Below are 11,254 nucleotides of genomic sequence, written 5' to 3'. Positions count from 1 at the left end.
TTAGGAATTAAGAGTATTTCAAAGTAATTTTTTAGTCTTCTATACAAAAATATTATGAATCCTTGAACTGCCAAAATATTTTTATGCAAAACACCTGCCCAGATTTAGTGAGGGTGTTTCTAGACACAGAATTCTTGAAAATACAAACTCTTCTTTTTTCTTTTGGTGAAGTTTTGCAATCTGCTTGTTTTAAATCCCACAGTTTTCTATCTACTCCATAAATTTCTGTAAGGAATGTCCTTGTGGTGTTACTACAGGCTGGCAGCAACAGTTGTCTCTTTATTATTCACTTCTGGAGAAGGAAGGAGACGCTGCCGAGCCCAGCTCTGGAGCTCAGAACTGAAGGAGGCCAATTTTTGCCTGGGGTTTCTCCCATCCCAGCCATGGCTCTCAGAGTGGATCTCCTGGAGAGAAAAGAGGGAGTTTCTCTGTTGGGTGAGCAATTCTTCCCTAAAGCAGCGCCCATGGACCTGCTCTGCTTTGGGCAGGCTCCTTGTGCTCCCTGAGAGCATAGCCTGGGGTGCCAGCAAGGAAAGGAGGGGGTGATGGGCAGCACAGCCCTCAAACTGCCCAGCAGCGGCCACGGGTCCTTTAGAAAAGGCGAGGAATAAAAGCCGGGATGTTGCAGGTGTCCCCGGGCCGGTGAATCCCCCCGGGGCTGTGCCAGGCTCTGCCAGCCCGCAGGGCACCGCTCCACCCGCAGCTACCGGGGCATCCCCCGGGCTGTGCTGCTGCTCTCCTGGAACAGCTCGGTGCAAATATCCCCTGACATCCCAGGGGAGTGAGAACCTCAGAGCCCACGTGTGTTAAAAAGGTCAGGAGGGATATATATTTGTGTGTAAATATATATATATATGTACACGTGTGTTTGGTCAAACTGATTCCCTTCGGAATTTTTTCCCTTTCTTCCTGATTTCTCTTTGAAATATTTCCAGATCTGTGTTTCACATTCACAACTTTCTGCAGACACACAACATCAGGCTTTATTTCCTGTTGCTGTGTCAGCCACCACCTTTGCCACAATTGATGGAAAATAACAATGTCCCATCAAAAATATGATCAAAGCCAGAGCAATCCTGTTCAGATGTCCCAAGGACTGCCAGCCTCCCATGTCCTCATTTTATTATTTTTGTTCCAAAGCATTTCCACAGCAGTGGGTTTGCTCCTCTATTGAAAGGGAATATTTCAACACTTTGTGCAACCATGGCATCAAGTTTTAAGAGCTTTTAGTTTCAGGTTTTTTATTTACTGTGAATGATGTGAATTTAGCAAAAGACTATTTAAAGTTTAGCTGACAAATTTATTTGTAATCTTGAAGTATTTGATCATCAGAGAGAAAGCGAGAATATAAATAAAAGACACTGGACATCCACATAATCTACAGTTAATTCCATAATTTTTACAGATAACAATATACATATTGTCTTGCCTTTCCTCACAATCAGCTTGCACGATATCCGTGGAAATACACAAATGCCTGGAACAGAACATGTCCCCAAGGGAAGGGGGTGCTCACTCCAGCAGTGCCTGGGGAAGGGCTCATCTTAAAACCAGCCCGACCCCCCGAGAAGGTTTTTGGCAACAAGACATCAGGGTGATTTTTGAGACACTTTGCAGTAAAACTGATGTAAAGAAATTTGAAGGAAAAGCGTGAGATCCACAACCGAGATCCAACACCGGTGTGTCCCTGGGTCAAGAAAATTCACCTCTTGACCTCATGATAAATGTGGAATTACTTGGTAATAAATACATCTATTCACGGTTTAATGCTTATATGGAAGAGTCAGCCTAGCAATCTACAAATTAAAAAGGGGAGAAGCAGAATTAACATATGATTTTCATTTTACAAAGGAAAAGGGCTGTTGATAAATGATTGGCATATTAAAGAGCATTTCATTTTAGAAAAGTTAATGTAAATTCAAAGTAAAACGAAACATACCGCATTGGTGCGCTTTTAAAAAATCTGTTGGAAGAACAGAGAAGTTTCCTACCATGGATTTCTGAAGTGATTCACTATGAACATTTCTCCTATAGAAATATAGACATTGTCACACCTTTCACCGTGGATGAGCATTTTATTTTCCCTTAAAAATGTTTCGGTGTGGATGGGTGATGGAGCAAGTCCTTGCTTTGGAGAATGCACTGACAACAAAACGCAAAATACCTCATATCAAATCTGTAAAGGTCTTGGTGTTTGGTAAAGACACGAGAATCAGTTTGGTTTGGACGCTCCGGGTGCCAATGGTTGCAGTGCCAGGGCTTTTGTCCACCATCGTCTGCCAGGTTCATCTCCGAAATCCCCTCTGCTCCCTCCGCATCGTCACATTCCTGCCCCGCTCGGCACTCACGGCTCGTCCCTCTGTCCTTTGCAACAGCAGGTGACATTTAACAGCACCGAGTCCTTTCCCTTCCCGCTGCCTGGGGGTGGCCCCTGTATCAAAACTGAGCGTGGTCGACCTCATCCAGCCAGGAGGCCGGGCTGGCCGGGAAATCCGGGTACCCCCCGCTGCTGCCGGTGGAGAGGTCGGAGCTCGGTCCATTCCCGGCCAGGACCCTCATGCTCTGGGGCACCCCTTGTCCGCTCTGTCCCACCATGGCCAAGCCGTTGTCTGGGTAAACCAAGCTGGAGATCAAGGGCTGGTGGCCTGGCAGCGCTTGCAGGGCCGCTGGTGACTGCGGGATGCCGTAAGGGCTGGTGGAGCGCAGGTCGTGGTACTGGTCCTGAGCTGCCATCCCACTGGGATCCAGCCCAAAGCTCCCGTTGGGCCCAGCCTGCCTCCCCAGCGCCGGGGACGCCTCGTTGAGATTGCTGTAAATCCCATTGGAATGGCTCATTTCGGACATGGAGGGCTCATCTGAAAGGGAAAAGGACTGGTTTTACTGGCGGAGCAATGGTCAGTGCTGGAGTGGACTGGTTTTACTGGAAGAGCATCCGTCACCCGGGAACTCCTGCAAGCTCTGGTATAAATAGATTAAAAGGATGGGAGCTGAGCAGCCAGGCTATTCCACTTGTAATTCCTTATTATTCCCATCTTTGCTGAGACATCTTCACAGGCAGCCATGGGATTATTATTTTATCTAATATATTTCATCTAATACATCTTGGATTTTAAAAATATGCATGAAAAGTACATACTAAAATATAAGACTGATTTTAAAATAATTCTTTAAAGGGGAAGTGAATTCAGTGTCTTTCCACCTTTTTTTTCTATTTGGTTTTGAGGTTTATCTTGAATTTTGGTATCACTTTTGGGAGCTACTGAACCAATGCAAGATAAATTCCCCATTGCTCAGGAAAAGAGATATTAAATTAAGATATTTGTCTGCTCGGGAACAGGGTAATGAAATCACAAACACAGAGTGTATTTGCATGGCTTAAAAACACTCCTGAAAAATGAGCAATATTTTTTAAGCTCCCAGCAAAAATTGTTTGTATTTGTTAGGGGCTTTATGGGCAGTGAGAGCTGCTCTGTTGCCTGGGATACAAACCTGTTTGTGGCATCAAGCTCTCAATAATTGTTCGACATATTTTAGTTATTATTTATAGACTATTCATATTTAATGAGGTGATACACAGTGTGTATAAACAGACTCGAAAATCAAATAGTTTTTAGGAGCATGGGAGAGGAGCTGAGAAATTGCTGAGATGAAAAACTGTGTTTATAAATACACAGTCTGTGTAAATATACACAGAGCTTTGCATTTCAGCTTCTTTCCCATTCCTAAAAATGATACAAAAATTTGGGCTGGAGCACTGGGCTGGAGTTGGGATTGTGTAGAACATGTCCCTGCAAATGCCACCCGGCCTTGTCCCTGTCCCTGTGGGTCTGGAGAGTGCAGGGTGAGGCTGCACAGGACCACAGCTGCTGTTTCTGTCCTGGGTTTGTCACCAGAAATCTCGGCTCCAAAAAGGGGACGCTGCTGCAGAACTGCCTAACACTGCAACAATTTCCTTTCTGCAGCACAGGAACAGCTCCCACAGGACTGAGGAGTCCTCGTGAGCAACTGCACAAATAAAACCATCCCTATATAAGACTAAAAAAAAAATTAAAAAAAATAAAATCACGCTCGTTTTCCCATAGAAACATTCAGCGGTTCTGGGCTTCCCGGTTTTTGTATTTCCAAGAATCCCTTGAAAAGGCGGTGTCTGAGCAGCGGCTCTGACACTGCAGCGCCTGCCCGGGGAGTTCTCCCCGCTCTCCCCGCAGCTTTTGGGCCGGGCCGGAGGCAGAGCGGAGCTTCCCCCTCCCTTCCTCGGCCCCGGCTGCCCCTCTCTGCCCTGCTCCGCTTCCCCCGGGTGAATCCCGCGGCTCTGCCCTTCTCTCGCCTCGGCCGCTTCTTCACCCGCTGCTTCCCTGCTGAGAATTCTGAGCGCGGCACCGAGCGGGTGAAAGCGGCCGGGGCAGGGCGGGGAGACACAGCCCGAGCTGGGGCTGCGGCCACCGACCTGTGAAGGAAACCTCGGCGTCGCTGTCGGGCCCCTCCTCCTGGATGCTGTCCTTGTCGGACTTGGATGTCCCCCGGGATCGCTTCATGTTCCTGAAGTACTGCCCCCACCGCTGCCTCCCCGCGTCCTTCTTCAGCCTTTTCTCCTTGGCCCTGCGGTTCTGGAACCAGACCTGCGGGCAGGGCAGGCCGGGGAGCTGCGGGGCCGCTCCGTGGCCGCCCCCCGGGCCGGTGCTGCCCCCCGGGCCGCTCTCACCTGCACCACCCGCATGTCCAGCCCCGTCTCGGACGAGAGCTGCTCCCGGACGTGCCGCGCCGGTTTGGGCGAGTTGTTATAAGCGTTTTTGAGGGTCTCCAGCTGCTTGGCCGTGATGGTGGTGCGGGGCCTCTTGGCCGTAGACTCAGCCTCTGGCGGCACGGGGCGAGTCAGGGGTGAAGTTATCCCGGAGCGGCCCCGGTGAGGCGGGACCCCCGACCCTCCCCGGGCTCTCCCGACACCCTCCCGCCCGCCGTGTGAGCCTGTCCCGGAGGGCAGGAGCGCCCCGGGCCGCCTCCCTGCTGCCCTCGGGGCTGGAAGGGACAGGGCAGGGGGTACCTCTCTGCTTGGCCGTCTCGTAGTCCGCCTTGCAGACCAGCCTGCTGTCCTCCATGAGGTAGAACTCGTCGCCGGTGGCCAGCTGCCGCTTGCAGACGATGCAGGCGAAGCAGTGCAGGTGGTAAACGAAGTCCTGGGCCCGGCGCACCACCTGGGTCGGGGGGATGCCCTGCTGGCAGGCGGCACACTTCGTCCCGAAGCGCCTGAGCAGGGGGGGACAAGCGGCGGCCCCTGAGCTCCGGCACGGTCCCGGCCGGGGCCGGCGCTGTCCGCGGTGCTGAACCCCAAACGCGCCCGTGCTGGGACACCCCGGCCGCCCCCCGTCCCCTCCCGTGTCCCCACGCACTTGAAGAAGTCTTCCTTGCAGTAGACGCCGTCCCCGCGGCTGAAGCACTTCTCGGCCAGCTGCGTCTGGCAGTCGGAGCATTTCAGGCACTTGCTGTGCCAGTGCCGGTCCAGGACTTTGAGGATGAACCTGTCCACGATGTGCTGGTTGCAGCCGGCGCACAGCGGGATCTCTGCGGGGAGGCAGCTCCGGTCAGCCCCGGTGGCCCCTCCGCCTCCCCGACCGGCCCGGCCCTGCCCGCCGCCCCGGGGCCGCTGCCGGCCCACGGCGGAACCGGGGATGGCCCGAGAAACAGCACGAAAAAAATCATTATTCGTTCAAATTCGTTGTTGCGGCGTCGCGGAGAGCAGCGAACCCCCGGGCCGAGAACACTCCGGGAGAAGTGCCCGGGACAACCGGGACAACCGGGATAAACAAGGAGGGAAGTGGTGGAAACGGAATTAATCCCCCGAGCGAGCCGCCGCCAAAGCTGTAATTATTCCAGGCTCTTTTTCCTTTTCCTAAACTTCCAAAATTCACCTGTGAACAACGGCGGGGTAGCCCGAACGGGGTGGGAAAATAAACTACCAAAAATTACGATAATTGCCCTGAAAATAAAAACGCGGCATTTTTGTCCCTCCTCTAGATAGCGACAGAGATTATACAGAAAGAGATAAGGATACAGAGATTATACAGAAAGAGATAAGGATACAATCAGGGAGAAATAGAGATATAAAAATAAACAGATACGGCAGATAGAGAACGAAATGTACAGATATATAGACATAAATATATAAATTTCAGTATATAGGTATAGATAGAGATAAGCAGGTGAAAATATGGATATGAGGTACATAAATACAGATATATCGGTACAAATAGAGGCGGAGAGATGTATGACACGGCTGTACAGAAACAGATGGATACGGACATGAGGGTATTTCTGTGTGAAGATAATTGTATGTAGAGATACTGAGCTGGATCGCCGTGCACAGGGGGAAGAGGTGGAGGTGATAATCGTTATCCTTAACAATTCACCGCGTCCAAACAAACAACCCCGAGAGCGGCACCGCTACAGGCAGCGGCCCGGCCAGGACGGAGCTCCGGCAGCGGGCACGGAACCACGGCACAGCCCGGCAGGGACCGGCACAGCCCGGCACAGCCCGGCAGGGACCGGCACAGCCCGGCAGGGACCGGCACAGCCCGGCAGGGACCGGCACAGCCCGGCAGGGACCGGCACAGCCCGGCACAGCCCGGCAGGGACCGGCACAGCCCGGCAGGGACCGGCACAGCCCGGCAGGGACCGGCACAGCCCGGCACAGCCCCGCGGGGACCGGCACAGCCCCGCGGGGACCGGCACAGCCCGGCAGGGACCGGCACAGCCCGGCAGGGACCGGCACAGCCCGGCAGGGACCGGCACAGCCCCGCGGGGACCGGCACAGCCCGGCAGGGACCGGCACAGCCCGGCAGGGACCGGCACAGCCCGGCAGGGACCGGCACAGCCCGGCAGGGACCGGCAGGGACCGGCACAGCCCGGCAGGGACCGGCACAGCCCGGCAGGGACCGGCACAGCCCGGCAGGGACCGGCACAGCCCGGCACAGCCCGGCACAGCCCGGCAGGGACCGGCAGGGACCGGCAGGGACCGGCAGGGACCGGCAGGGACCGGCACAGCCCGGCAGGGACCGGCAGGGACCGGCACAGCCCGGCAGGGACCGGCACAGCCCGGCACAGCCCGGCACAGCCCCGCGGGGACCGGCACAGCCCCGCGGGGACCGGCACAGCCCCGCGGGGACCGGCACAGCCCCGCGGGGACCGGCACAGCCCGGCACAGCCCGGCACAGCCCCGCGGGGACCGGCACAGCCCGGCACAGCCCGGCACAGCCCGGACCGCGGCTCTTACGCTGCATGGCGATCCGCGGGCCGCGGCGGCTCCGCTCCCTCAGGCGGGCCGCGGTTTCTGGAGCATCTTCCGCCGCCGGCCCCAGCCCCGCGCCCGCCGGACCCCCCCAAATCACGGCGGCTGCTGTTCCCCGCTCCCACCGCTGCCACCCCCGCGCCGCCGGGGATTTAATTCGCTAAAGCGGGTTATTTTTAGACGCCGGGCCTCGCCGCCGGTGCCGGTCTGAAGCGCCGGGCAGGGCATCGCGGCGCGCTGTATTTAATCCCCCCCGCCCCCGGCACATCCCCTCCCGCCGCCCCTTCCCGGCTGCGCTCGGCGGGAGGGAAGCGGCTCCGGGGCCCCCGACGGGGCCGGCGGCGGGCGGGGGTCGCGCCGGGGGAGGCAGCGCCGGTCGCTGCCCCGAGCTCGTTGTGAGCCGCAAACCCCGGGATTTACCCCGGGCCCAGGGAAAGCAGCTCACGGTTCGCACCCCCGGCGGCGCGAAGCCCCCCGGGACCGGCCCTCGGCCACGGTAAGCCCCGCCGAGCCCTTCCCGCTGCCTCCCCGGGCCCCGCGGGGCCGTAAACGAGAGTCGCGTCTTGCGAGGAAGAAAAGGCGTTTGCGCGTTTTCGTTCTACCGGGGGCTCGATTTCGGCGGTGTCGCCTCCGCCCCTGGGGAGCACAAGCAGCTCCCGGTTGCCGGCTTAGCGGCTCAGCTGCCGCGATGAGCGCACCGGGGAGAGCCCACGGGGACCGCCCGTGAAGGGGAACCGGGCGAGGACAGGGGGCACCGGCCCGTTCGCGGCGGCTGCGGGACCGCGCGGTCGGTCCCGCTCACGGTGACACCGCTGTCCCCGCACATCGGCGGGGCCCCCGCCCCGGCTCGTCGTTGATTTTATTTTTAAGCCGCATCGACCGCTTTCGATGTTGGCGAGAACCGGGATGGCCCCGCTCCGGGACCGGACCCGCTGCTCCCAACCCGGCTCAGCCTCCCCCGTTGAGCCCCGGAGCCCCGGCCACACCGGGGGAGCGCAGCCCGGTGCTCCCCGCCCCGACAGGGCTGGCTCCGTTCGTTCGACGGGACGAAAGAACGTTCAAGAGAAGAATTAACGGAGTTTTTCTAAAGTGGGGGAAAAGCGGCGTGGGAGCCGGGCAGGGGGGCGCGGGTGGTGCCCGCAGTCGGAGGGAACCGTCGGACAATGGGAAGACCCCGTTTCGTCCCCGTTCTCGTTGAGCGGGGAGCGGTGGGACCCCGGGGCAGGAGCGGCCGCTCCGCCGGGCCGGGCAGAGCTCCCGTGGGAGCGGCAGGCTCCGCTTTCCCCCGGGACTGACCGGGAGCCCCAGTCCAGACCCGACGGGACCCAAAGAGGCGCCTGGAGGCGGGGGGTGCGAGGGGGGCTCTGACATCGGGGACGAGGCAGGAGACAGCGACAGAGAGCGCGGGGCGGGCGGGACGGAGCGGGACGGATCCCCCGATGCCGTCGGGCCGCCCTTCCCCGCAGCCAGCCCCGACCGAGCCCCCGGGGACGCGGAACCGGCACGGCCGGGCCCGGGGCTCCCGGAGCAGCCGCCGGTGCCTCCGCGGGGGGACGCGGAGATCTCCCCCTCACCTGGGCTCCGCGGGAAGGGGCAGAGCTCCGCTGCCTTCTCCGAACCGGCGCGGACCCGCTCCAGCAGCATCGCGGCCTCCGTGGGCGCCGTCCGAAGTGCGCGGGTGGCTGCGGAGGAGTGGCGGAGCGGCGCGGAGGGGCGCGCAGGGAGCGGAGCGGGGCTGGGCGGAGCGGGGGGGCGCGGGGGGCGGGCCGGGGGCGGCACCGGGCCGCAGCTGGGCCGCGGTTCACCGCCGGGCTCTTTAGCATCACAAAAGCGGCGGGGGGAGCGCCGGCCCACGCGTGGGTTCGGGCTGCAGCCGCCGCTCTCGGGCGCAAAGCGGCCCCGGGGCCCCCGCGAACCCCCCGGTGGCCGCACGAAGGGGGTCGGGGGAGCCGCCGTCGGGGGAGGCTCCGCCCGAGCCCGGCTGCTCCCCGGCCGCCCCCCAGCCCAGATTTCGTTTGTTCCCCGCGGTGCGCGGCTCTCCCGACGCCTCCCGTGGGCAGCAGGGGGCTCATTCCCCACCGCTAATTAATTAATTAACGAACGCGGAGAGGTAGCGGGTGTTTGAGCCGCGGCCAGCGGTGGCTGCAGGTTAATTGCGTTAATTGAAGAGGCGTTAATTGAAGGGGCTCGCACGGAAGGAGAGTGCGGGTGAAGAACGCGCGGGGTGCGGGAGCGGCTGTGCGGGGTTTCTGGGAGCGCAGGTGGGGCCGGGCGGTGTCTGCCTGTGCTCGCAGCTGTGGGGTGCCCGTGCCCGGAGCCTGTGCTCGTGTTCTCTTCGTTCCAGGGCACCTCGCGGTCCCGCGTGTGCGGTCACAGCCGTGTTTGTCCGGGAAGAGCCCCGTGCGTGTGTGCACCGCTTGCCGCAGGCAGCCGGAGCTGATAATTGTGGTTGTTACTGTGAGCCCGTTAATCCCCCGAATCCCTTTACCTCCTGCTCGCAGGGGATTACAAATTAATAAAAGCAGCTTAGGGGCGGGAGCCTCCAAACTCGCATATGCTCCTGCCGACGGCAGCACCGGGACTTTCGCCCGCTCCTGGGGGCGGCCGTGGAGCGCCCAGCGAGCCCCCGACCCCGGGGTGCCGGAGCACCCTCCCCGCTCCGGGTCCTGCGGGGCCATCCTGGGATGGTTCATCCGGCCGGGGACAGCTCAGCCCCGTGTGGCTGGGAAACGCAGGGAGACACTTTGGGGACCGGGATTGGGGTCCCCAGGTGAAGTACCAGGAATGCCAGGCGGGAGCTGGGGTTCAGGTCCTGCCCGGGTGACCGGTGCCGTGCTGCAGTGACACCGGGTGCCACCAGCACCTGGCCCTCCCCAGGGCCATGAGCATCTTCTGGGGGAAGCTGATGACCCACACGGTTCCTTTTAAGCTCGGTTTTTAAGTGGATTTTTAGTCTGAGCCTCTAAAGAAGCGCTTTAAACAAACCCGTGTGTGGTGGAGTCGGCTCCCCCGGGCACAGGGCAGGGCTGGGGCAGCTGTGGCCGGGCAGGAGGGAGGGCAGGGGACAGGGGCTGTGTCCCACTCAGGACAGGGGACAGGGGCTGTGTGTGTCACAGGGGCTGTGTCACACTCGGGACAGGGGCTGTGTGTCCCACTCAGGACAGGGGACAGGGGCTGTGTGTGTGTCACAGGGGCTGCGTCACACTCAGTACAGGGGACAGGGGCTGTGTGTGTGTCACAGGGGCTGTGTCACACTCAGTACAGGGGCTGTGTGTGTCACAGGGGCTGTGTCCCACTCAGGACAGGGGACAGGGGCTGTGTGTGTGTCACAGGGGCTGTGTGTCACACTCAGGACAGGGGCTGTGTGTCACACTCAGGACAGGGGACAGGGGCTGTGTGTGTCACAGGAGCTGTGTCACACTCAGGACAGGGGACAGGGGCTGTGTGTGTGTCACAGGGGCTGTGTGTCACACTCAGGACAGGGGCTGTGTGTCTGTCACAGGGGCTGTGTGTCACACTCAGGACAGGGGCTGTGTGTGTCACAGGGGCTGTGTGTCACACTCAGGACAGGGCCTGTGTGTGTTACAGGGGCTGTGTGTCACACTCAGGACAGGGGCTGTGTGTGTCACAGGGGCTGTGTGTCACACTCAGGACCAGCAGTGGCACCTGCCAGCCCCGTGGTGACATCCAGGACCCCCAAAAGCCCCGGTGCTGATCCCTCCCTGCTCCCCCTCCTGTGCCCCCCTGCACCAGACCTGCCCATGGCCCTCCTCACTTGGGCTTCTGCCATTAGTAAAAAACAACCATTAATAAAAACCAACCCTCTCAAATATTTCTTTCTCCCTGCTTTATTTTCTCTCCCCTCGTTCAGATTCTTAGCAGATCCTGAGAAGTTTGGGCTTAAAAATACAGCCCCCCAAGGTGATGGATCTGGTTTATCATGGAAATGTTCATGTGTTGTCCTGGCAATCA

At 59.4% G+C, this 11,254-nt stretch overlaps 1 protein-coding gene across 1 annotated transcript; it reads right to left on the bottom strand.

The window, feature by feature from the left end:
• Positions 1-1,279: 1,279 nt before the first annotated feature.
• Positions 1,280-9,067, bottom strand: LHX3 (LIM homeobox 3). Its single transcript, XM_086858621.1, has 6 exons — positions 8,857-9,067; positions 5,388-5,559; positions 5,042-5,244; positions 4,703-4,854; positions 4,448-4,619; positions 1,280-2,855 (listed from the first exon to the last, which is right to left on the bottom strand). The coding sequence occupies exons 1-6, from the start codon at positions 8,924-8,926 to the stop codon at positions 2,437-2,439; spliced, it is 1,188 nt and encodes a 395-aa protein (XP_086714747.1). The 5' UTR covers positions 8,927-9,067; the 3' UTR covers positions 1,280-2,436.
• Between the last annotated feature and the right edge of the window lie 2,187 nt (positions 9,068-11,254).

This window comes from Cyanistes caeruleus, chromosome 20, assembly GCF_971803275.1.
Source record: "Cyanistes caeruleus chromosome 20, bCyaCae1.hap1.1, whole genome shotgun sequence".
Taxonomy (NCBI): Eukaryota; Metazoa; Chordata; class Aves; order Passeriformes; family Paridae; genus Cyanistes; species Cyanistes caeruleus.
The sequence above is the reverse complement of the archived record's forward strand: the minus strand, read 5'-3'. Positions and strand labels throughout refer to the sequence as shown.

Bases quoted from the DNA above. Each gene is read 5' to 3' on its own strand.
- LHX3 (XM_086858621.1), bottom strand. From the start codon at position 8,926: ATGCTGCTGGAGCGGGTCCGCGCCGGTTCGGAGAAGGCAGCGGAGCTC. The intron at 5,560-8,856 runs GTGAGGGGGAGA...GCCTCCCCGCAG, and splicing joins CCCCTTCCCGCGGAGCCCAG to AGATCCCGCTGTGCGCCGGC. The intron at 5,245-5,387 runs GTGCGTGGGGAC...CCCCCTGCTCAG, and splicing joins TGCAAGGAAGACTTCTTCAA to GCGCTTCGGGACGAAGTGTG.